At 39.9% G+C, this 25,830-nt stretch overlaps 1 protein-coding gene across 2 annotated transcripts in view; it reads left to right on the forward strand.

Moving 5' to 3' along the window:
• The first annotated feature begins 6,454 nt into the window (after window positions 1-6,454).
• ANAPC5 (anaphase promoting complex subunit 5) overlaps window positions 6,455-25,830 on the forward strand; it is a 38,358-nt gene continuing 18,982 nt past the window's right edge. The window contains exons 1-6 of one of the 2 annotated variants that reach the window (XM_060028009.1): window positions 6,455-6,743; window positions 9,666-9,745; window positions 10,217-10,326; window positions 11,191-11,383; window positions 18,138-18,204; window positions 25,147-25,248. In XM_060028009.1, the coding sequence (XP_059883992.1) occupies window positions 6,537-6,743; window positions 9,666-9,745; window positions 10,217-10,326; window positions 11,191-11,383; window positions 18,138-18,204; window positions 25,147-25,248 (759 nt within the window). In that variant the 5' untranslated portion in view covers window positions 6,455-6,536. Of the gene's footprint in view, window positions 6,744-9,665; window positions 9,746-10,216; window positions 10,327-11,190; window positions 11,384-18,137; window positions 18,205-25,146; window positions 25,249-25,830 lie in introns of those variants that run through there. The other variant, XM_060028010.1, reaches the window with a different exon arrangement.

Consider the following 25,830-nt stretch of genomic DNA (forward strand, 5'->3'; position numbering starts at 1 on the left):
TGGACCACCAGGGAAGTCCCCAGGCAAGTTTTCTATTACAGTATGTCTAGGTTTCTGGGGGAGATCCTCATACAACCTGACCCATCTGGTGTCTCCAGGCTTGTTTATACAGCTGTCCTCGTGGCTTCTCCTGCAGACACTGAGACCAAATGACACTTCAGGTAAAACCAAAGAAATTCACCACCTTATCCTTCAAACGGGCACCGTTCCTAACTTTTATATCACAGCTGATGAAAGGGCTCTCTAACACCAAGGCTTAAGTTTGGGGAGTAATTTAACATTCTTTTTGATCATCACTAACTCCTCTGTAATACAGGCATACCTTGGAGATATTGCAGATTCCATTCCAGACCATCACAATAAAACTGAGTCACGTGAGTTTTTAAAAAAATACTTATTTATTTGGCTGCGCCGGGTCTTTAGTTTCGGCATGCAGGATCTTCGTTGCGGCGTGAGGGATCTTTAGTTGTGGAGTGAGGGATATTTAGTTGCAGCATGCGGATCTAGTTCCCTGAGCAGGGATTGAACCCGGTCCCCCTGCACTGGGAGCTCAGAATCTTAACTGCTGGACCACCAGGGAAGTCCCAGTCATGTGGATTTTTTTGGTTTCCCAGTGCACGTAAAACGTATGTTAGGGAATTCCCTGGCGGTCTAGTGGTTAGGATTCGGCGATTTCACTGCTGTGGCCTGGGTTCAATCCCTGGTCAGGAAACTGAGATCCTGCAAGCTGCTCAGCTCAGCCAAAAACAAAACAAAACAACCTTATATTAACACTATACTGTAGTCTATCAGGTGTGCGTTAGCCTTATGTCTAAAAAATGCACATACCTTAATTTTAAAATACCTTACTGCTAAAAAATGCTAACCATCATCTTATGCTTCAGTGAGCTGTAATTTTTTGCTAGTGGCTGCTGACTGATCAGGGTGGTTAGGGGGCTGTGGTAATCTCTTAAAATAAGACAACAGTGATGTTTGCCCCGTTGGTTGACTTTTCCTTTCACGGACGACTTCTCTGTAGCATGCAGTGCTGTTTGATAGCATTTTACCCACAGTAGAACTTCTTTCAAAATTGGAGTCAGTCCTCTCAAACCCTGTCACTGCTTTATTAACTAAGTTTATGTAATATTCTAAATCCTTTGTCATCATTTCAACAATCTTCACATCATCTTCATCAGGAGTAGACTGCATCTCAAGAAACTATGAGGGACTTCCCTAGTGGTCCAGTGGTAAAGAATCCGCCTTGCAATGCAGGGGATGTGGGTTGGATACTTGGTCAGGGAACTAAGGTCCCACATACTGCGGGGCAACTAAGCCTGCGTGCCACAACTACTGAGCAAGCGTGCCTCAACTAGAGCCCGCATGCCAAAAACCACAGAGCCCACGCACCCTGGAACACACATGCCACAACTAGAAAAGAGAAAACCTGCATGCCACAACTAGTGAGAAGCTGGTGTGCCACAATGAAAGATCCCGTGTGCCTCAACGAAGATCCCGTGTGCCGCAACTAAGACTCAACACAGCCAAAAATAAATTAAATAAATAAATAGTATGGAGACACAAAAGACCCCGAATAGCCAAAGCAGTCTTGAGGGAAAAAAGTGGAACTGGAGGAATCAGACTCCCTGAATTCAGACTGTACTACAAAGCTACAGTAATCAAGACAATATGGTACCGGCACAAAAACAGAAATATAGACCAATGGAAAAGGATAGAAAGCCCAGAGGTAAACCCACGCACCTATGGTCAACTAATCTATGACAAAGGAGGCAAGAATATACAATGGAGAAAAGACAGTCTCTTCAATAAATGGTGCTGGGAAAACTGGACAGCTACAGGTAAAAGAATGAAATTAGAACACTCCCTAACACCATACACAAAAATTAACTCAAAATGGATTAGAGACCTAAATGTAAGACTGGACACTATAAAACTCTTAGAGGAAAACATAGGAAGAACACTCTTTGATATAAATCACAGAAAGATCTTTTTTGATCCACCTTCTAGAGTAATGGAAATAAAAACAAAAATAAACAAATGGGACCTAATGAAACTTAAAAGCTTTTGCAAAGCAAAGGAAACTACAAACAAGACGAAAAGACAACACTCAGAATGAGAGAAAGTATTTGCAAATGAATTAATGGACAAAGGATTAATCTCCAAAATATATAAACAGCTCACGCAGCTCAATATTAAAAAAACAAACAACCCAATCAAAAAATGGGCGGAAGACCTAAATAGACATTTCTCCAAAGACATACAGATGGCCAAGAAGCACATGAAAAGCTGCTCAACATCACTCATTATTAGATAAATGCAAATCAAAACTACAATGAGGTATCACCTCACACCAGTTAGAATGGGCATCATCAGAAAATCTACAAACGACAAATGCTGGAGAGGGTGTGGAGAAAAAGGAACCCTCTTGCACTGCTGGTGGGAATGTAAATTGGTAACAGCCACTATGGAGAACAGTATGGAGGTTCCTTAAAAAACTAAAAATAGAACTACCATATGATCCAGCAATCCCACTACTGGGCATATACCCAGAGAAAACCATAATTCAAAAAGACACATGCACCCCAATGTTCACTGCAGCACTATTTACAATAGCCAGGTCATGGAAGCAACCTAAATGCCCATGGACAGATGAGTGGATAAAGAAGATGTGGTACATATATACAATGGAATATTACTCAGCCATAAAAAGGAACGAAATTGGGTCATTTGTAGAGACGTGGAGAGATCTAGAGACTGTCATACAGAGTGAAGTCAGAAAGAGAAAAACAAATATCGTATATTAATGTATATATGTGAAACCTAGAAAAATGGTACAGATGAACTGTTTGCAGGGCAGAAATTGAGACACAGATGTAGAGAACAAACGTATGGACACCAAGGGGGGAAAGCTGCGGGGGGACGGTGGTGGTGTGATGAATTGGGAGATTGGGATTGATATATATACTAATATGTATAAAATGGATGACTAATAAGAACCTGCTGTATAAAAAAATAAATAAAATTCTAAAAAAAATAATAAATAAATCTTAAAAAAATAAATAAACCAAACGATCTCAGGCCCAGGTGACGTGGCCTCACCTAAAAAAAAAAAGAAACTATGAGAAGAAACTCCTCAGCCGTTCAAGTTTTATCATGAGACTGCAGTAACTCAATCGCATCTTTAGTCTCCACCTCTATTTCTAGTTTTCTTGCTATTTCTACCACATCTGCAGTGACGTCCTTTATTAAAGTCTTGAACCTCTCAAAGTCACCTGTGAGGGTTGGAATAAACTTCTTCTGTACTCCTATTCATGTTTATATTTTGACCTCTTACCATGAATCAGGAATATTCTTATTGGCATCTAGACTGTTGAATCTTTTCCACCAGTCTTTCATTAGCATTCTCCCCTAAGGCACTGGAAAATTTATCCACCATCAAAAGACTTCTCCATTACTTTTGATGAGCTCAGCTTTGGGGAAGAATAAGTCTTGACAATCCAAACCATGTACCAAAGGCTAGTAAAAGTTAATGTAGCTTTCAAATCAGCAAAGGAGATCGCCTTCCTATGTGAGATGTGGCTGAGTATATTCAAGTAATAAAATGTTTCAGTGAATGAAGTGAATTCTTATTGGATGGTTTTAAAGAGACTGTTTCTTGACCTAGAGTATCCACCTCTGCTCTGTGATTTGGATCTGTCTGTAGTACTTTCCTCAGTATTGCAAACTTGAAAATTAAAAGATATCAAGCCAACAAAATTATACACATACTTTAATTAATTTCATGGTAAAATTTGCTTGGTTTAACTTTCAACAAAGATCCAATCATTAATATATTTAACAAATATTTATCGTATGGCTATTATATGCCAGATGCTGCTGTATGTATGGAGATTCAGCAATGACCAAAGATAAGGAAAATATACTGAGGTGACATCAAAATTACCACTCAGTTGTGATATGATAGGTAATTTTGCTTTTTCCTTTCCTATATTTTCCAAGTTTTCTACAATAAGCATGAATTACTTTATAATCTGAAAAATATATGGTTATGTAAACATTTTAAAATAGATTCAGTGTCATATTAATGTTCAATATCAGTTTAATTTGAAGGTAGGAGAGTGATTTTTTTTTAAGTTATTTTGACACTTTTTTTTTGGCCACACAGTGCAGCATGCGGGATCTTAGTTCCCAGACCAGGGATCAAACCTGTGCCTCCTGCAGTGGAAGCGCCGAGTCCTAACCACTGGACTACCAGGGAATTCTCAGGATAGTGATTTTTAAAGCTGTTAAACTATTATGTTTTTATTACAGTTTTTCTACTGAAAAACTACTTACGTTCTATATATCCTGATCAGGATAACAAGGGTAAGTATTAATATGTACCTGATAAACCAATTAAAAAGTGGAAATTGACCGTATGGCTCTATCTTGTACGTGCAAGAAGGAACTAAAGAGACAGATTTTTCCATGTGTTCCTTAACCCAGCTGGGTTCATTTGCAATAACACTCTACACGTATAAATACATAGATATGCAGTCATAATGATTGCAAAATGAGATAAATCAACTCAATTAATTTTTTTAATTGAGGTAAAATACAAATAACAAAATTCATCATTTTAAAATGTACAATTCAGGAATTCCCTGGCAGTCCAGTGGTCAGGACTCAGCGTTTTCACTGCCGGGACCTGGGTTCAATCCCTGGTCGGGGAATTAAGATCTCACAAGCCACACGGCACAGCCAGAAACAAATAAATAAATAAAATAAAATGTACAATTCAGTGGCATTTAGCACATTCACAATGTTGTGCAACTATCACCTCTATCTAACTTCCAAAACAATTTCATCACCTAAAAAGAGGCCCCAAACCCATTAAGCAGTACTGCACTTTCTCCCCCACCCCCTACCCCCTGAAACCACTACTCTGCTTTCATCTCTGTGGATCTACCTATTCTGGACATTTCATATAAATGGAATCATACAATGTGTGGTCTTTTGCATTGCCTTCTTTCACTTAGTAAAATGTTTTCCAGGTTCATACATGTTATAACATGTATCAGTGCTTTATTCCTTTTTATGGAGGAAAAATATTCCATTATATGGATATACCACATTTTGTTCATCCGTTCATCAGCTGATGTACATTTGGGTTGCATTCATCTTTTGACTATTGTGAATGCTGCTACTGTGAACATTTGTGTACAGATTTTGCGTGGATATATATTTGTATTCTCTTGGGTATGTACATAGGAGTGGAACTGCTGTGTCCTATGGCAAATCTAAGTTTAGCTTTTTGAGGCACCGTCAAACTTTTCCATTCCCATCCGTAATGAATGCGTGTTTCAATGTCTCCACCTCCTTTCCAAAATTTTTTTTTTTTTTTTCCCGGTACGCGGGCCCCTCACTGTTGTGGCCTCTTCCGTTTCGGAGCACAGGTTCCGGACCCGCAGGCTCAGCGGCCATGGCTCACGGGCCCAGCCGCTCTGAGGCATGTGGGATCTTCCAGGACCCGGGCACGAAGCCGCGTCCCCTGCATCGGCAGGCGGACTCTCAACCACTGCGCCACCAGGGAAGCCCCCAGCATTTGTTATTGTCCATCTTTTTTATTACAGATATCCTAGTGGGTGTGGAGTCTTACTATGGTTGTCCCTGTTTATGGCTTGTCTATGTCTGAACTAGTGTCTCTTTCATCACTATTTTACCAGCGTCTAGTTAAGTACCTAGCACGTACTAGATGATAACAAAATATCTGGCGAATAAGATAATTGATAACCACTGTTATTTTTGTGTTATCCTCCTACCTATTTCCTCTGGCACATATAAGTTTTGTCAGGGCGCATTAAAAAAAGAGCTAAATGAAACTTCCAAACTTTGAATTTAAAAATTAGCATAATGAATAAAATACAAATTTTAAAGGTGCAAGTTTAACTTCGTTGCTTTTTTTGTTGCTGTTCTCAGTGGCAGACTTGCCATTACATTTATTTATTTATTTACTTACGGCCGTGTCACGCGGCATGCGGGATCTTAGTTCCCCGACCAGGAATGGAACCCGAGCCTCTGCAGTGGAAGCGCAGAGTCCTAACCATGGGACCACCAAAGAATTCCCTAACTTCTTTGCTTTTAAACGCAATCATTTTTGAATTTAATTTTAATTATTTTCAAATTAAATGAACAAACTGGGCAGCCCCCTTGGCTGTTCAGACCTTGCCCGAAAGCTTCGACTCACTTTCACTCGGTGCCAGTCCACGTGGAGCGGGAACCTGCTCTCCTTCCGCAATAGTTTCTGTAGGGACTCAGTCTTTAGGTGCACCGCCTTTGCCCCACCCGCCACAGTACTTCTAGGCATTTTGATTGGCTGTAGCGCTCCCTCGTGCTCTGGTCTGGTTTCTCTGATTGGCCGACGGCGTGCCGTCGGGAGGATGCCAGTTTCCTGGGATACGGCGCCGGCGGGCGGAGGCCTAGGGCGGTTGGTGGCGTGTTCGGAGCGGGAACCTGGCCGCGGTGCGCACCAAGGCTCCTGGACGTAGTCCTGGGGCGCCATGGCCAGCGTCCACGAGAGCCTCTACTTCAACCCCATGATGACCAATGGGGTGGTGCACGCCAACGTGTTCGGTATCAAGGACTGGGTGACGCCGTATAAAATCGCGGTCCTGGTGCTGCTGAACGAGATGGGCCGCACTGGCGAGGGCGCCGTTAGCCTCATGGAGCGGCGGAGGCTCAACCAGCTGCTCCTGCCGCTGCTGCAGGTGAGGGGCTCCTGCTCATTCAGCAAACCCTTACTAAGCACCTGCTCTGTGCCGGACAGCTCCTTGGTTGGGGGCACGGGGGTTCATCGGACACTCTCTCTGCCGTGTAGTATCGCGAAAAATATAGTTAATACCACCAGCTAACACTAAGTGAGTACTTAACGATGGACCAGTCACTTTACATTCATTTTTGGGGAGCAGGTTTATATCTGGCTCCAGCATTTATTAGCTGAGTGACTGGGAGAAGAGTTATTTTCTCAGATCCTCCGTCTTCTGTAGAATGAGTTTACATGTAGGCCTGATCGTTGGAGACACAGCTACAGGCTCTGTACCCCAGAAGACGGTAATAAGTGGTAACAATGACATAAAAGTAACAGCCAACATTGATTGAACACTTACTGTGTACTAAGCACGTTACATGTTTTATTTCATTTTGCAGACTGAGGTTGTAGCTCCACCACTTACCCACTGTGCGACTTGGGCAAGTTCCATAACTTATTTGGGTCTTTGCTTTCTCTCTGTAAAATGAAAGCAATAATAGAAACTGTCATGTGATGGCCGTATTAAGTTAGAAGATCCATGGGAACACTTTACAGTGTACGGCACATGGTAAATGCTCAGTCAATTTTAGCTATTTTCATTTTAATCTCATAGGGATAGGGCATGCACTTTCCCTTATATCAGTTGTGGCTTTTCCATTTATTTGTGTGATTATATGAGTGCTGTCTCTCTCCCCTACTAGACTGTAACCTACATGAGGGCGTTACTTTGTCCTATTTTTGTTCACCCTTGTATCCCCAAAGCCTAGTACTGTATAGTTTATAAAGGGCTTTTTTTAATCCATCACCTTTTATGGGGCAGGGGGAGAAGGGGTACTGAGGACACAGGTTAAGTGGCTTGCCCAGTTAGTTAAATAAAAGTAGTGGGTTCCCCATAACTTGCAGCTCCCAGTCCTATCTACATTACTATTATAAGTGCATTTCCCCATTATTCAAATAAAAGTCATAATACTAAAAAATTTGATAGAGAAAAGAAACAAAACAGTAATTCTGGTGTCTTAGCTCATGTGTTTTTCTGCCTTTGTTCTTGCTGTTTTTTGTGTCTTGGATTCTCCTTCTGTTTTTTTGCCTGGCTAACTATCATGTAGTTTATTTTGTTTTGTTTTGTTTTGGCGGCGGGGGGCGGGAGGCGGAGCTGCACTGCATGGCTTGCAGGATCTCAGCTCCCTGCCCAGGGATTGAAGCCGGCCACAGCAGTGAACACCCGGAATCCTAACCACTAGGCCACCAGGGAACTCCCACTACTGTGTAGTTTTAATCAATGTGTATATAGAATTCGTCTAGCAAAATTCCAGCCTTTACTTATTTGCTTATTGTGTGGCTTTAAAAATTAGCTAATTTTTAACTACTCAACTAATACATGAAGATTCATTGTAAAAACTTTAAATGATGCTAAAATTGATGGAGTGAAAGGTTATGGTTCTTCCGCAGGCCCTCTAATCCTGTTCCTTCTCAGAGATTATCACAGTTAATGTTCCTTCATTCAACTATTTATTTATTTATAAAATTTACTTATTAATTTATTTTTGGCTGCATTGGGTCTTCATTGCTGCCCGTGGGCTTTCTCTGGTTGTGGCGAGCAGGGGCTACTCTTTGTTGCAGTGCGCGGGCTTCTCATTGCGGTGGCTTCTCTTGTTGCGGAGCATGGGCTCTAGGAGCACGGGCTTCAGTAGTTATGGCGTGCGGGCTCAGTAGTTGTGGCACACGGGCTTAGTTGCTCTGTGGCATGTGGTATCTTCCCGGACCAGGGCTCGAACCCGTGTCTCCCGCCTTGGCAGGCGGATTCTTAACCACTGCTTCACCAGGGAAGCCCCATTCAACTATTTATTGAGCAACAGTTCAGAATGGATCTTTCTAGACCTTTTGCTGTGTGTATCTGTATATGATTATAAGTATATATACATATATCCTTTTAATTTAATTTCTCCCTTTTTTTATTTTTACATGAATGCTACTTCTGTTCTACAGCTTATTCCTTTCACTTAACAAGTCTTGGAGATCTTTTCTTGTCAGCATATTTGAGTAGATCTACTTCATTCTTTTTAACGACTGCATTGTTTTCCACAGTAAGAAAAGAAACATAATTTAACTCATGCTTTTAATTAATATTAAAATTTGTAAATTAAAAATGAACTCTTTATTCACGGACTTATAGGTTCTTTTTAGTTTTTCTTCATTTCAAACAATGCACATGGAACATACTTGCCCCAGAAGTGGGATTGCTGTGTTATCCACATCTAAAATTGACCTACTGAACTTACTGTTCCCCAAATATTCAGTGTTTAGTTTTAAACCTCAGCTAGGTTGTAACCTTCTTGATAGCTGAGGTTGCATACTCTCTGTCTCTAGTGGTACCTTTTATGGACTTGGACACATAGTATGACTGCCTACCTTACAGTGTTTTGGGGAGGATCAAATGAGATTATGTTTATGGAAAATAGGACCCCTGTGTTTGTATAATGTTCTCCAGGTTACGAAACAATTTGAATTATTTTACTTAATCTTTGCCACAAACAAGGGAGGTTATTATTATTTCCATCTCACTGATGAAGGAAACTAGGGCTCAGGGAGGCTACAACTTTGCCATGATTGCAACACTGAGAAGGAAGGAACCTCAGACTACAGATTCTATGCTTTTTTTGCATTTAAGTCATTCCTCCAACTAAAAGAGAATGCTGTGCAAATATGAAGTATTACTTTAGCGTTTTATGCAGATAGGTTTTTTTCTCTTCCTGATTTGAGATTTCATATTTGGAATGATTGTAAAGCAGAGAGGTTGATAAATGAATTCATGTTGCAGATGTTTATCAATCTCCAGCTTTTTAAAATTTTTCTGTAACCTTTCTATCTCTCCTTTACCCAGGGCCCAGATATTACGCTGTCTAAACTTTACAAGTTAATTGAAGAATCTTGTCCTCAGCTGGCAAATTCAGTACAGATCAGGTAAGCTTCATTTTCTTCTGTATATATGAAAAGATGTCAAAGTAGATAAAAATTAGAAGAGGGCACATGGTGATTAATTCCTTAAAAAAAAACCTTTATTATTCTAGGTTGTTTTCTTAAGTACATGTATTTATTTTTTTTGAAAAATGGATAGCATTAAACATACTGCTTAAAAATTTATTATTCTGTACAGATCTACATTGCTCCTTTTAGCTGTTGCAGAGAATTTCATTTTTACTGGCTGATATGTAACTTTGAGAAGTTTTATAATCAAGAAAACATCAGCAATGATGCTTTTCAGAATATGGGAGTGACATTTTGGATTATCAAATTTGTTTTGTGTGCCACCATTTTATATGAATCTCTGAATTGTTTTTAAAATAGATTTATTTTAGGTGATTGTGGAATATGAAATGTGGGAAGATGTTCAAAGGGCCTTCCTAAAATGCACACCTCATTTTTCTTGTTCAGAATCAAACTGATGGCTGAAGGCGAATTGAAGGATATGGAACAATTTTTTGATGACCTTTCAGATTCTTTTTCTGGAACTGAACCAGAGGTTCACAAAACGAGTGTAGTAGGTATGAAGTTCTTCTAAGGAGAGCAGAGAATATTTTCACTGAAGTGAACTGCTCTTTAAATCACATCTGTCATTAATCTGCTGTATCTGAGCACACACAGTGGGGATGTTGGACATGTTATAGTTTGTATTCATCGCCTTGCCATTTTGACCTGTGTTTAAATAATTGTCTTGTGGAAAAGCATCTTCTGTTTTGTCTACTGTCGTCAGAGTATTAGCCTGGTAGTGGAGCCTTTTAGGGTTCCTCAGCTCTTTCTCACAGTCCTCTGCTCACTTGTCCACATTGTACGACTGAGTCAGGGTCACCAACTAAACTTTTATGAAGAGAAGTAAGTAAGAGTAGATTACTGATATAGTTTATAAGGCGGGTATATATGAAGTTTCTTGACGCTTTGCTGTTAGCGGTATAGTCATACTCCATCCATCTGGCATTTTTTTCCTGGTAGTTTTTATGTTACTTACCCTCAGTTATTTATTGATCTTCCATGTGCCAGGCTCTGGACTTTAAGAGAGACTGGAAACTTCCTCTTATGGAGATTGCTTTCTTGTGGTTGTGGGCAGAGGAGCAGGCAGACAGTAGAAAGTAAACAAATAGGATCACTTCAGATGTTGTAACAGTCACGGAAGGACACATTGGCTGGATAAAGAGTGGAGTGCGGGTGGGAGGACTGAGGCTTGAATATAAAGAGAAAGTCAGCTTCGTAAAAGGTGGTAAAAGAAGGTTCTATGCGGAAGGGAACAGCAACTGCAAGTGTCTTTTTTTTTTTCATTATTTTGGAGGAAGAACTGCAACAAATAGTCATCAACTTTTTGTAGCCTGGATTTCAAGTTAATGCCTTCACCTCCTCTCTGTCTTGTTTCATAGGTTTATTTCTGCGTCACATGATCTTGGCCTACAGTAAGCTTTCTTTCAGTCAAGTGTTTAAACTGTACACTGCCCTTCAGCAGTACTTCCAGAATGGTGAGAAAAAGACAGTGGAGGATGCTGATATGGAACCGGCCAGCAGAGAGGAGAGCGAAAGAAAAATGGAAAAAGAAGAACTTGATGTATCTATAAGGTAAGTTGGTTTTTTCTGGCGGGAATCCCTTTCCTGTGAAATAGCATCATTACGGGAGCAGCAAATCCTCATTCATCCAGCAGTAAATCCTCATTCATCCTCGTTCTGGATGAACTCATTCATCCAGAGTTCATGTGCTGGCTGTCATCTTTTTGTCCCTCCAGATCCAGGAAATTCACCCTTACGGGCTGCATCAGTAATCTCCTTGCCTTCTAACTTCTGATTGAGAGGCACTGGTGGGAAATCCAGAGGGTCAAGGAGAGTGAGGTCAAGGTGTTGATTCACTGGCTCCCTTCCTTCGGGGTCACGGTGCGCTGGCAGTAGGGTCACAGCCTCTGTCAGGTGGCCTGCTCTGCATACCTCGGGGGTCTAGTAACTGGGGAGGTTTCCCAGGCCCGGTGCAGAAGGTGCCCCACTATTACCAGCCCTGGGAACTTTATTACCCGCTATGGCTTATCCATCCCCTGCCCCTATTTTTGTAACTGGCCCTTTATTAAACTTTTCTCAAATTACGCCATTTGAATATGCCATTTGTTTTCTGCTGGGACCCTGAGTGGTAGTGTTCATTATATCACAGTGAATTAACAGTTGATTAATTCAGTGAAAATTTATTGAATGCCTGCTAAAGTTTAAGCCTGGGGATGTAGTGCCACTGCTCACCTAGTTGTTTAAGCTCAAAGCCTAGGCATGTCCCTGTGTCCTCCCCCTCCTTCACCCCTGCAGCCAGTCCTTCCGCAGATGCAGCCAATCCTTCCTCCTCAATATGTTTGGAATTAGTTCACTTCTGTCCATTGCCACTGCTTCCCCTGTGGTCTAAGCACCGAATCTCTTTCCTGGATGACTGCTCTAGCCTCCCGACTGCTTTCCTTGCCTCCACTCTTGTTTCCTTACTATCAGTTTTTCCTGTAGCATCCAAGGGAACCATTATGATGTAAATCACACCACGTGTTCTTATGCCCCAAACCCTCCTTGACTATACATGGAATTTAGACAGAAATCTGAGCTACTGTGGCCTCATTACTTGCATGATCTGGCCCCTGTCATCTTCCCTACCTCTTTCTCCTTACTTTCCATTCACTGTCAGAGTCTGTCTGCTCTGGCTTGCTTTCAGTTTCTTCAATACCAAGCCGAGGTCTGCCTCAGGGTGCCTCGCAGGCTCTCCCTGGCTTCTTACCTCGCTCACTCTCTTTCACCGTTCACTCCCTTTCACTGTTCAGATCTCAGCTCCCGTGTCCTCACACAGGCCTTTCCTGACCACATGTCTGAAGTAACCTTCATCCTAAATACTTCCAACTTCTTTATTTCTTCCATAGCTCTCCTCACTAAGTAACTTTTTGCATTTATTTACTTAGACTCATTTGTATTTGTCTTTGCACCCCTTCAAGAGCTAAGACCCTTCTCTGTCATATTTCACCTCATGTTCCTCAGTGCTTGGCTTGTAATGTCTGTGAATATGTGTTGGATGAATGAATGCAGAGAATCAGAACACATCATTCATCGCCCACACTGGTAACTGGCCCCATAAAACACTTTGTATTGACTTCCCTTCACTGTCTCACGTCCCCTCTCCCCAGCTGTTACCTGGGATCACCTCCCAAATAGACTACTTATATTTGGAGGGAAAAGCATATAAAGTGTGTGTGTGTGTGTGTGTGTGTGTGTGTGTGTTTTGTATTTCCTGATCTCAGGGAGCCCACAGTCTGGTGAGGAAGACTGGCACCCAAACAGATCACTACAAGTAACAATGTGTTCAGAGCTCTGAGAGAAGTAAGCCCCACCTGCCCTATGTAGGCTGGCTAACCCCCTTGGGGGCTGGGGGAGGTCTGTGTGTGTAGCCAGAGAATATTTCCCTGCAGTTCCTATGAGTGACCTTTGTACAGTTATGTGATTTGTTCAGCATACTCTGGGAGCAAGAAGACTGTAGTACCAGTAAGTACTTCCAAAAACTCAGAGTTGCTCAAAGAGGCTTCTCATCTAGTGGAAAGGCAGAACCTTGTAGGGTTGAGTCTGGCCCTGGAGTCAGACCCCTGGATTTGAATTCTGGCTCCTCCACTTATTCCCTTAAGACCTTGGGCAAGTCACCCTCTCTGTACCTCAGTTTTCTCATCTGCAAAATGGGGCTCATGTCACCTCCTCAGAAGGTTATTTTGAGAATTAAATGATAAATCTATATGAAGTGTTTACAACTGTGCCTTTAAACATTTGACAAATATTCACTATTCTTCTTCTCTAATTTCTCTTTTGTTTAATTCCCCTGAGGAAGGGCTCCAGGAAACAGTGTAATCTTTGTCCTAGCTGCTTTATATGCTTAAAGTAGCAGAATGTCAGTTCTTCAGAAATGTTAAAATTCAAACTTTTCTTATTTAGGTTTGACTTTCTCCTAAATTAATCTGATTTAATTAGGTCTAACTGCATCGTTTTGTTTTTATTCTAATCTAAGAATTCATTTGTGTGTAATAATAGTGTGTATACTGTTAAGGTGTATGGTTTCAGAAAATAGTGTGCATTTAGTAAACTGAATTTCATCACTGAAATAGAAGAAATGTATTATTTAAATATTATTCTACTTAAGTATTATAATTCTTTGTCCAAAAAGAGATGATTTTGACTTGTTATAGGATTTTTAAAATTTCATAATGTATATTTACATACATTTCTTGATTCTTTTAAAAAGGAAAATTTCATTTTTTTCTTTTTGTGTTCTTTTCTAGTGTTTTATTGCATTATGAGAGGCTTCTCACTTTAGCCCTTTCATTTTCTTCCTTCCTTTCTTCCTTTCTTTCTGCCCTCCCTCCCTCCCTCCCTTCCTTTCTTAGTTATTGGAATGTTTTTAGGTCTTGCTTTCTTCAGGGAAATTATTTTTCTTGCCCTAGAAATTTGTATTAAAATTAGAAAGCCCAGAGTAACATTGACTAGCTTGCAAATCTCCCATCCTACAATGAAATAACTACTGTTTGAAAAAGGGGGACCCACCTGTTAATTTAGAAGGGAGGGAATATTCAGTGAATGAATGTTTATCAGGTGTTTTTTAAAAATCCAATTACAGAAGAAAGTACAGACTGACATTTAGCTTCAGCTTTTCATTTACTCGTTGTTGCTACAGGCAGCATTTGTTTCCTGCAATAAGAGAGGGGGGCTTACAGGGTTACACCTTGTGAGTTTGCAGTGGAGGCTACTAGTCTGCAAGCTGCTGGAGCTACATCTTCTCTGTGCTTCTAAAAAGACCTAACAAAAGTAGAAGTTCTCTGGCATTTCTTCACTTGCCAGTGATTTAATATAAATCTCCCAAATTCATTAATTTATTCAGCATATACTTATTCAGTGGTTCTGGTGTGCCAAGCACCATGCTAGCTGCTATGCTGTCAGCGCAGAGGAGAAAGTCCCCGTCCTCATGGAGTTATGTGGGAGGGTCAGGTAATCGAGAGGTAACTAAATTAACAACTAATGTAATTTCAGAGAGTGTCAGTGCAGGAAAGGAATGACTGGGACACAGGGATACAGAATAACTGTGGGGTGCTGTCAGGGAAGGGCCCTTTAAGACTGGGAGCTAGGTGACGAAGGAGCCAGCCCTGAGAAGAGTTGCCAGAGCACATGCAGACTCACAGCCCAAGACGGGACAAGCTGACATATTGGAGGGACAGACGGAGGACAGTGTGGCCTGAGCACACAAGTCGGGAGGAGGGGTTGGATCACCTCTCCGGTCACACACCTCAGAAGGGTTCAGGTCCTCATGGCCTCCTCGGTGTTAGTAACTGTTCCTAATCTCAGTCCTTCCCCTCCCCTGCTTTTGTCTTGTCATCACCCTGCTCAGAAGTCTCCAGAGGTTCACAAAGTCTCCCAGCCTGGTATTTGAGGCCTTCCACAGTTGACCTTTCTGACCTTTAATTTCTGTTCCTCAACTTGGATCCTTTACCCCAGCCAGCCAGGTGTGCTTGTATCCCTCTGACAGGCCAGGCATTTTCCCATTCTGCATCTTTTGGTTTCCTTTCCTGGAATGCCTTCTTCCTTCCTTGTCATTTCTTCACTCCTTGCCAACTTTCAGGGTCCTCACCACTTCAGCTGGAGTGATTTCTCCCTCTTCTGAGTGCAGAGATCATATTAATTCTTGGTATTTATTGTTTATTGCCATCTTTTCACATGCGCTGGTCTTAACCCTCACCAAGACTGTAAGCCCATTAAGACATTTTCTTGGGGGACCTAGACTTGTGTTTTTATGCACTGCAAGTACATAAACACCCCAGTTTGTTGATTGTTTAATCCTATGTTATATATTTAAAAATTTCAGTTATAGTGGGTGATTTGAGCCCTTTAGAGGAGTTTCCAGAGTCCTTTTGAGAATCTGATGAATGCCATGTACTATCCCCACATTAAAAATGCATATTTTGCAGTTTTACAAGGTTCATGGGCTCCTAAAGCCCATCCGTGGACCCAGGTTAAATGCCTTTGATGTATAGCACTTGTAAGTTTAAAGTTCTGTTTCAACTGGTAATGGGATTCATAAACAAGGTATACTTGAGTCCTTTTCCTAAAGGAGTAACCCCCTTCCAAAGTTGAATACATTTGTGGCTTTTTTTTTTTTTTTTAATTTATTTATTTGGCTGTGTTGGGTCTTAGTTGTGGCCCTCGGGATCTTTGTTGCCACGTGCAGGACCTTTAGTTGCGGCATACGAGGCTTTTAGTTGCGGCATGCGGGGTTTAGCTCCCTGACCAGGGATCGAACCTGGGCCCCCTGCGTTGGGAGCATGGAATCTTAGCCACTGGACCACCAGGGAAGTCCCCCTTTGTGGCTTTTTAAGAGTTACTTTCTCTGGCATGTGTTTGAGGTCCTGAGGAGGCAAAGAAGGAGTCAGTAAAAGGATGGTTTGGGCCATGGTATTTTTACTTGCTGTTTCCAAGCTTGTTCACGTCGGCCACTGTTGCCACCATGGAAGCCAGAGCCAAACTTGATCTTCATTTATAGCAAATGTGTTTGCCTTAATTTGCAGCAATTTCGTTTTATGTGATTCTGGTTTTCTCTTTCTGTTTTATTAACCTTATTGTTCTTGTGTCCTGTGTTATAAGCTACCTCAAGTCTTTTTTGGGGGAAGGGTTTAAGTAAATAAAGCATTTGGTAACAGTGAGCATCATGGACCTTAGAGGAGGGTGGGACCGGGAGTGGTGTGTCCCATTTCTATCAGATCCTTGTCTGTCTCTAGCCTTTTTGTGTACAGTCATATTTATTTCAAGCCTTGGGCTTACTTTCTTTGAAGGGTATGTTAAGAGAAAAGGGCTTCTTATTGCCCAGACATTTAGCTGTTTTCCACTTGAGAACTTGGCCTGTGAATTTTCTTTCCATTTCCCTCCAGGTCACTGTTGTTTCGCTGATCTTTGTTATGCTGGTCAGGGCTGGTCCTTGGCAGCTCCGATACCTGTAGAATCTGATATGCTTGCTGCTTTGTATCAGAAACGTAACCAAGAGAATATCAGAGCAGCTCTTCCCAAAGTGTTTTCTGTGGAACACCAGTGCTTCTTGAGAGATGTGAGGAAAGGATTCTTCATTCAGATGAGTTTGGTAAATGGTACATTAAACAAAAGTGAATAAAGTGTCTCTCTGTTGGATTTCTCTAATGTGTATCATGAATCTCCCAGGGAAGAGAGGGTGTACAGCTTTCCCCAAGTGATTTAACCTCAGCAGCATTTCGTTTTCTTTTGGAATACCTGTTTACATATTGTTTGCATGAAACAGTTTGAGAACTGCTGTATTAGACACAGAGTGCTTATAAAAATATTATTGATGAGTAAATATTGATTTTTCTACTTATTGTAATCCTGTATAGAGAAGCCATTTATTCAGAGTCATGTGGCAAAAGGGTATTATTCATACTTTGCTCTCAAAAGTAAGACTGTTTGTACATGTATAGATTTCTCAAGTCTAGATTTATATCAGTATATTTTTTATTTGTTGGTTCTGTGTGATCTAAACTTCCAGGCAAATGGTTATTTCTTAGATAACACCTCTTTTTCTTGTTCTGGAATACAGCACCATCTTATATGTGTAGCGAGGAGTTAGAGACTTTTTATTCATTCATTTCTCAAACTCTGAGTGCCCATTGTGTGCCTGGGGGACTGGGTGTTCATATACAAATATAAGTAAGAACAGCCAGTGTGGCAGTGCTAGATGCAGTGATCCCTATCTCTGGGAGACAGTGGGAGCTCAAATGAGAGATGTCAGGAGAGATTCTTGGAGGATATGACACTTGAGGTATTCTTGAATGATGGATGGTACAACAGTGCAACAGTGGATGGAAAATGGGCCCTGCAGGTTGAGGAAGCAGGGGGGCATCTTGGCATGATAGGAGATTGTAAGGAGTTCATCAGGGCTGGGGTGTGGGTAAGAAAGAGAAGGCAGAGGAGAGAGGTAGGAGCACTCAGGAAGCATTGCACCTGCCCTGCTAAGCAGTGCAGACTTTATTCTGGAAGGTGATGAGATACCACAGGAGCACTTTAAATCAGGGACGATAGACTTGCATTTTAGAAAGATCATGCTGGAGGCTATGTACAGTCGAAGTCTACATCTGTCCATAATTATATCATGTGAACTTCGGCAGGTCATTCAACATCACTTTTTAAGCATGTCTTTTCTATTCCTGAGAAGAGGGAATTAATTTTAAAAGTTTTTAAACTTTTCTGATGAAGAATCTATTTGACTTTGTAAAGCATTATCATTTTCACTGTTGTGTAATTCATTATTATTATTATTTTTTTTTTTTTCCAGAGAAGAGGAGGTATCTTGCAGTGGGCCTCTGTCCCAAAAACAAGCAGAATTTTTTCTTTCTCAACAGGTATGTTCTGTAATTGGTCATGAATTTTTTTTTAATCCTGTGACATTATATGTCATGACATGTTTGTTATGTGAGTAGGTTTATTAGTGAAGCAGCATTATTCTTATTCTTGGTCATTTTTTCTTTACTAACAATACAGTTGTAGCTATGTGTCCCTTCCTATTTTCTGTGTGATTTTATTTCTCTGTTAGGGTCATAATGCATGTTCATTTATTAATGGTGTGTGACTAACACAGCCCAAAAATGTGATTTAGAAGACCTACTTCCCTTTTCCCCAACACTTTATCATGGACATTTTCAAACAGAAATACAAATTGAAAAGCATTATATAGTGAATACCCATATACCCATCATCTAGATCCTGCAATTAATATTTTGCTCCGTTTATCATATATCTACCCATATAGCCACCATTTCATCTTATTTTTTGATACATTTCAAGTTGCAAGCATGGGTACACTTTTACCCCAGACATTTCTTACTGGTGTTTTTGAGCCATACTTTTTCCTTTTTTTGGTAATATAAGCTGGATGTTTTTCTCCCATGTTATTTTCAGCATAGAATTTTGATTTTTGCTCTACTTTTCTAGTTTTCCCTATTTTTGTTATTAATTTTCTTTCTGCAGAAAGATGTAATGTTTAGATCTAGATGCAGGTGATAGAATCACTCCTACAGATGAATACTAAACAGATTGAAAAACTCATCTAGACAATTGGTTAACTGTAGAGGAGAAAATAGACCTGGATCTTCACCTCATCTTTGCACCTCAGTACTTTACAGGTGGATTAAAGGCTTAACTATAAACATTTAAGGTTATAATTAGACCAGGAGGAACTACATATTAACTTTTTTTTTGAATTTCATTTATTTTTTTATATAGCAGGTTCTTATTAGTCATCCATTTTATACATGTAAGTGTATACATGTCAATCCCAATCTTCCAATTCATCACACCACCCCTCCCACTCCGCCGCTTTCCCCCCTTGGTGTCCATACGTTTGTTCTCTACATCTGTGTTTCAATTTCTGCCCTGCAAACTGGTTCATCTGTACCATTTTTCTAGGTTCCACATATATGTGTTAATATGCGATATTTGTTTTTCTCTTTCTGACTTACTTCACTCTGTATGACAGTCTCTAGATTAATCCATGTCTCTACAAATGACCCAGTTTCGTTCCTTTTTATGGCTGAGTAATATTCCATTGTATATATGTACCACATCTTCTTTATCCACTCGTCTGTCCATGGGCATTTAGGTTGCTTCCATGACCTGGCTATTGTAAATAGTGCTGCAATGAACATTGGGATGCATGTGTCTTTTTGAATTATGGTTTTCTCTGGGTATATGCCCAGTAGTGGGATTGCTGGATCATATGGTAATTCTATTTTTAGTTTTTTAAAGAACCTCCATACTGTTCTCCATAGTGGCTGTGTCAATTTACATTCCCACCAACAGTGCAAGAGGTTCCCTTTTCTCCACACCCTCTCCAGCATTTGTCATTTGTAGATTTTCTGATGATGCCCATTCTAACTGGTGTGAGGTGATACCTCATTGTAGTTTTGATTTGCATTTCTCTAATAATCAGTGATGTTGAGAAGCTTTTCATGTGCTTCTTAGCCATCTGTATGTCTTCTTTGGAGAAATGTCTATTTAGGTCTTCTGCCCATTTTTTGATTGGGTTGTTTGCTTTTTTAATGTTGAGCTGCATGAGCTGTTTATATATTTTGGAGATTAATCCTTTGTTCGTTGATTCGTTTGCAAATATTTTCTCCCATTCTGAGGGTTGTCTTTTCGTCTTGTTTGTAGTTTCCTTTGCTTTGCAAAAGCTTTTAAGTTTCATTAGGTCCATTTGTTTATTTTTGTTTTTATTTCCATTAATCTAGGAGGTGGATCAAAAAAGATCTTGCTGTGATTAATGTCAAAGAGTGTTCTTCCTATGTTTTCCTCTAAGAGTTTAATAGTGTCCAGTCTTACATTTAGATCTCTAATCCATTTTGAGTTTATTTTTCTGTATGGCGTTAGGAAGTGTTCTAATTTCATTCTTGTACATGTAGCTGTCCAGTTTTCCCAGCACCACTTATTGAAGAGACTGTCTTTTCTGCATTGTATATCCTTGCCTCCTTTGTCTTAGATTAGTTGACCACAGGTGCATGGGTTAACCTCTGGGCTTTCTATCCTGTTCCATTGATCTATATTTCTGTTTCTGTGCTAGTACCATATTGTCTTGATTACTGTAGCTTTGTACTATAGTCTGAAGTCAGGGAGTCTGATTCCTCCAGCTCTGTTTTTTTCCCTCAAGACTGCTTTGGCTATTCGGGGTCTTTTGTGTCTCCATACAAATTTTAAGATTTTTTGTTCTAGTTCTGTAAAAAAATGCCATTGGTAATTTGATAGGGATTGCATTGAATCTGTAGATTGCTTTGGGTAATATAGTCATTTTCACAATATCGATTCTTCTAATCCAAGAACATGGTATATCTCTCCATCTGTTGGTATCATCTTTAATTTCTTTCATCAGTGTCTTACAGTTTTCTGCATAGAGGTCTTTTGTCTCCCTAGGTAGGTTTATTCCTAGGTATTTTATTCTTTTTGTTGCAGTGGTAAATGGGAGTGTTTCCTTAATTTCTCTTTCAGATTTTTCATCATTAGTGTATAGGAATGCAAGAGATTTTTGTGCATTAATTTTGTATCCTGCAACTTTACCAAATTCATTGATTAGCTCTAGTAGTTTTCTGGTGGCATCTTTAGGATTTTCTATGTATAGTATCATGTCATCTGCAAACAGTGACAGTTTTACTTCTTCTTTTCCAATTTGTATTCCTTTTTTTTCTTTTTCTTCTCTGATTGCCGTGGCTAGGACTTCCAAAACTATGTTGAATAATAGTGGTGAGAGAGGACATCCTAGTCTTGTTCCTGATCTTAGAGGAAAGGCTTTCAGTTTTTCACAATTGAGAATGATGTTCTCTGTGGGTTTGTCATGTATGGCCTTTATTATGTTGAAGTAGGTTCTCTCTATGCCCACTTTCTGGAGAGTTTTTATCATAAATGGGTGTTGAATTTTGTCAAAAGCTTTTTCTGCATCTATTGAGATGATCATATGGTTTTTATTCTTCAATTTGTTAATATGGTGTATCACATGGATTGATTTGTGTATATTGAAGAATCCTTGCATCTCTGGGATAAATCCCACTTGGTCATGATGTGTGATCTTTTTAGTGTGTTGTTGGATTCTGTTTGCTAGTATTTTGTTGAGGATTTTTGCATCTATATTCATCAGTGATATTGGTCTGTAATTTTCTTTTTCTGTAGTACCTTTGTCTGGTTTTGTTATCAGGGTGATGGTGGCCTCATAGAATGTGTTTGGGAGTGTTCCTTCCTCCGCAGATTTTTGGAAGAGTTTGAGAAGGATGGGTGTTAGCTCTTCTCTAAATGTTTGGTAGAATTCACCTGTGAAGCCATCTGGTCCTGGACTTTTGTTTGTTGGAAGATTTTTAATCACAGTTTCAATTTCATTACTTGTGATTGGTCTGTTCATATTTTCTATTTCTTCCTGGTTCCGTCTTGGAAGGTTATACTTTTTAAGAATTTGTCCATTTCTTCCAGGTTGTCCATTTTATTGGCATAGAGTTGCTTGTAGTAGTCTCTTAGGATGCTGTATTTCTGTGGTGTCTGTTGTAACTTCTCCTTTTTCATTTCTAATTTTGTTGATTTGAGTCCTCTCCCTCTTTTTCTTGATGAGTCTGGCTAATGGTTTATCAGTTTTGTTTATCTTCTCAAAGAACCAGCTTTTAGTTTTATTGATCTTTGCTATTGTTTTCTTTGTTTCTATTTCATTTATTTCTGCTCTGATCTTTATGATTTCTTTCCTTCTGCTAACTTCGGGTTTTGTTTCTTTCTCTAGTTCATTTAGGTGTAAGGTTAGGTTGCTTATTTGAGATTTTTCTTGTTTCTTGAGGTAGGCTTGTATTAATATAAACTTCCCTCTTAGAACTGCTTTTGCTGCATCCCATAGGTTTTGGATTGTCGTGTCTTCATTATCATCTGTCTCTAGGTGTTTTTTGATTTCTTCAGTGATCTATTGGTTATTCAGTAACGTATTGTTTAGCCTCCATGTGTTTGTGTTTTTTATGTTTTTTTCCCTGTAATTGATTTCTAATCTCATAGCGTTGTGGTCAGAAAAGATGCTTGATATGATTTCAGTTTTCTTAAGTTTACCGAGGCTTGATTTGTGACCCAAGATGTGATCTATCCTGGAGAATGTTCCGTGCGCGCTTGAGAAGAAAGTGTAATCTGCTGTTTTTGGATGGAATGTCCTATAAATATCAATTAAATCTATCTGGTCTATCGTGTCATTTAAAGCTTGTGTTTCCTTATTAATTTTCTGTTTGGATGATCTGTCCGTTGGTGTAAGTGAGGTGTTAAAATCCCCCACTATTATTGTGGTACTGTCGATTTCCTCTTTTATAGCTGTTAGCAGTTGCCTTATGTATTGAGGTGCTCCTATGTTAGGTGCATATATATTTATAATTGTTATATCTTCTTCTTGGATTGATCCCTTGATCATTATGTAGTGTCTCCTTCCTTGTCTCTTGTAACATTCTTTATTTTAAAGTCTATTTTATCTGATATAAGGATTGCTACTCCAGCTTTCTTTTGATTTCCATTTGCATGGAATATCTTTTTCTATCCCCTCACTTTCAGTCTGTATGTGTCCCTAGGTCTGAAGTGGGTCTCTTGTAGACAGCATATATATGGGTCTTGTTTTTGTATCCATTCAGAAAGCCTGTGTCTTTTGGTTGGAGCATTTAATCCATTCACATTTAAGGTAGTTATTAATATGTATGTTCCTATTACCATTTTCTTAATTGTTTTGGGTTTGTTTTTGTAGGTCCTTTTCTTCTCTTGTGTTTCCCACTTAGAGAAGTTCCTTTAGCATTTGTTGTAGAGCTGGTTTGGTGGTGCTGAATTCTCTTCGCTTTTCCTTATCTGTAAAGCTTCTGATTTCTGCATCGAATCTGAATGAGATCCTTGCTGGGTAGAGTAATCTTGGTTGTAGGTTCTTCCCTTTCATCACTTTAAGTATGTCATGCTACTCCCTTCTGGCTTGTAGAGTTTCTGCTGAGAAATCAGCTGTTAACCCTATGGGAGTTCCCTTGTATGTTATTTGTTGTTTTTCCCTTGCTGCTTTCAATAATTTTTCTTTGTCTTTAATTTTTGCCAATTTGATTACTACATGTCTCGGTGTGTTTCTCCTTGGGTTTATGCTGTATGGGACTTTCTGCGCTTCCTGGACTTGGGTGGCTATTTCCTTTCCCATGTTAGGGAAATTTTCAACTATAATCTCTTCAAATATTGTCTTGGGTCCTTTCTCTCTCTCTTCTCCTTCTGGGACCCCTATAATGCAAATGTTGTTGTGTTTAATGTTGTCCCAGATGTCCCTTAGGCTGTCTTCATTTCTTCTCATTTTTTCTTTCTTTATTCTGTTCCACAGCAGTGAATTCCACCATTCTGTCTTCCAGGTCACTTATCCGTTTTTCTGCCTCAGTTATTCTGCTACTGATTCCTTCTAGTGTATTTTTCATTTCAGTTATTGTGTTGTTCATCTCTGTTTGTTTGTTCTTTAATTCTTCTAGATCTTTGTTAAACATTTCCTGCATCTTCCCGATCTTTGCCTGCATTCTTTTTCCGAGGTCCTGGATCTTCTTCACTATCATTATTCTGAATTCTTTTTCTGGAAGGTTGCCTGTCTCCACTTCAGTTAGTTGTTTTCCTGGGGTTTTATCTTGTTCCTTCATCTGGTACATAGCCCTCTGCCTTTTCATCCTGTCCATCCCTCTGTGAATGTTACATATTAACTTTTAACTGATCTCTAGGTGGGGAAGGACTTTCTAAACAGAAAAGCTGTGGAAGAAAACACGTAGGAGATCATTTGATTTTTCAGCATAAAAATGAAAAACATCTACACGTCAGTACATGTTCTAACAAAATTAAAACTCAAACAACAAAACGGGAAAAAGAGTTGCAATACGTATGACAAAGGGTTAATACTTTTGCTTAAAAAATTGTAGTTTCAAAGCCCATTTGATGATGAGACAAATTTATAATATATTATTACATGAAAAAAGCAGGTAATAAAATGATATATTCTAACTTTGTTAAAAAAGTATGCGTATGTATATATATAAACACACACATATACACACACACACACACAGAAAAAAGACTGGAATGAGATACACTGACAAAAAAATAGTGTTATTTCTGGGTGGAAGGATTACAGATGATTTTTGTTTTCTTCTGTATGCTTTTCCATATTTTTGGAATCTTCTATAATGATATAATGAATTCAAATATAATTAGAAATTATTATTATTCATAAAGAAAAATTTGTCTAGCTAAAATTGAAGAGTCCATAACCCAGTTAAGTACTAATCATTAATTTAGAAGTCATTTTCTACATATTTTATATAATCATTGCTGGTACCATCCATATGAAACAGATAACCAGGAGTAGGGCAAGTGTGCATCTCCCTTTGCCAGGCTGGATATACATACTTCCTGCCTTAAAGGCACTTACAGTCTGGGGGTGGGGTCAGCTGGTACTTTTAATATAATTTGATAAGTACTGCAGGAAGGGTTAGTGCAGGGCGCTTGTGGGAGCATGTCGGTACTTACAGGACCTTATCTAGTTTAGAAGGTGATAGAAGCAGGTGGCTGAAATCTAAACTGGGCCCTGAAGACTGAGCAGGAGTTTGCATGGAAGACTATGTGGATGGGTCGTTGGGAAGCTTAGAATTCCAGGAAGAGGAAACAGTGTTCTGCATGGTCAAGAGGAGAGTGTAGGTGCAGAAAAAAAAGTAATCAGATGATGCTATTTAGTATACATGTCCATATGTTTATTGGTCATTTCTTTCTACTGAGTAGTCATTTTTAAATTTCAGGCTTCTTTGTTAAAGAATGATGAGACTAAAGCCCTCACTCCAGCTTCTTTGCAGAAAGAGTTGAACAACTTGTTGAAATTTAATCCTGATTTTGCTGAAGCGGTGAGTCTTTTCCAGAATTTGTTGCTAAGTTGGAAAGCAGGGACAAGACTGTTCTTCCTATTGAGTAGTCGTGCAAGTGAGGATTGGCCGAATGACCCAGGTTCTTGGAAAGAAATCATGTTGTTGGCACTTAAAGGACTCAGCCTAGGTTGCAAAGCTTTCCCTCCCACCTCCACCCCTACTGGCCCGGGGGGATTTCTTTCTCTAGTTGCAGCGAGCGGGGGCTACTCTTTGTTGTGGTGCGTGGGCTTCTCATTGTGGTGGCTTCTCTTGTTGCAGAGCATGGGCTCTAGATGCGTGGGCTTCATTAGTTGCGGCATGCAAGCTCAGTAGTTGTGGCTCGTGGGCTCTAGAGCGCAGCCTCAGTAGTTGTGGCGCATGGGCTTAGTTGCTCTGTGGCATGTGGGATCCTCCCGGGCCAGGGCTTGAACCCGTGTCCCCTGCATTGGGAGGCGGATTCTTAACCACTGCGCCACCAGGGAAGCTCTGAATTCAAGTTTTAAGATCTTTAGTTTTGTACTCACACTGTTCCTTAATGCCTGAGCTAGGTGATTCCCCCTCCATCCTCACGTATCACCCATG

This window comes from Delphinus delphis, chromosome 13 (assembly GCF_949987515.2).
Source record: "Delphinus delphis chromosome 13, mDelDel1.2, whole genome shotgun sequence".
NCBI lineage: Eukaryota > Metazoa > Chordata > Mammalia > Artiodactyla > Delphinidae > Delphinus > Delphinus delphis.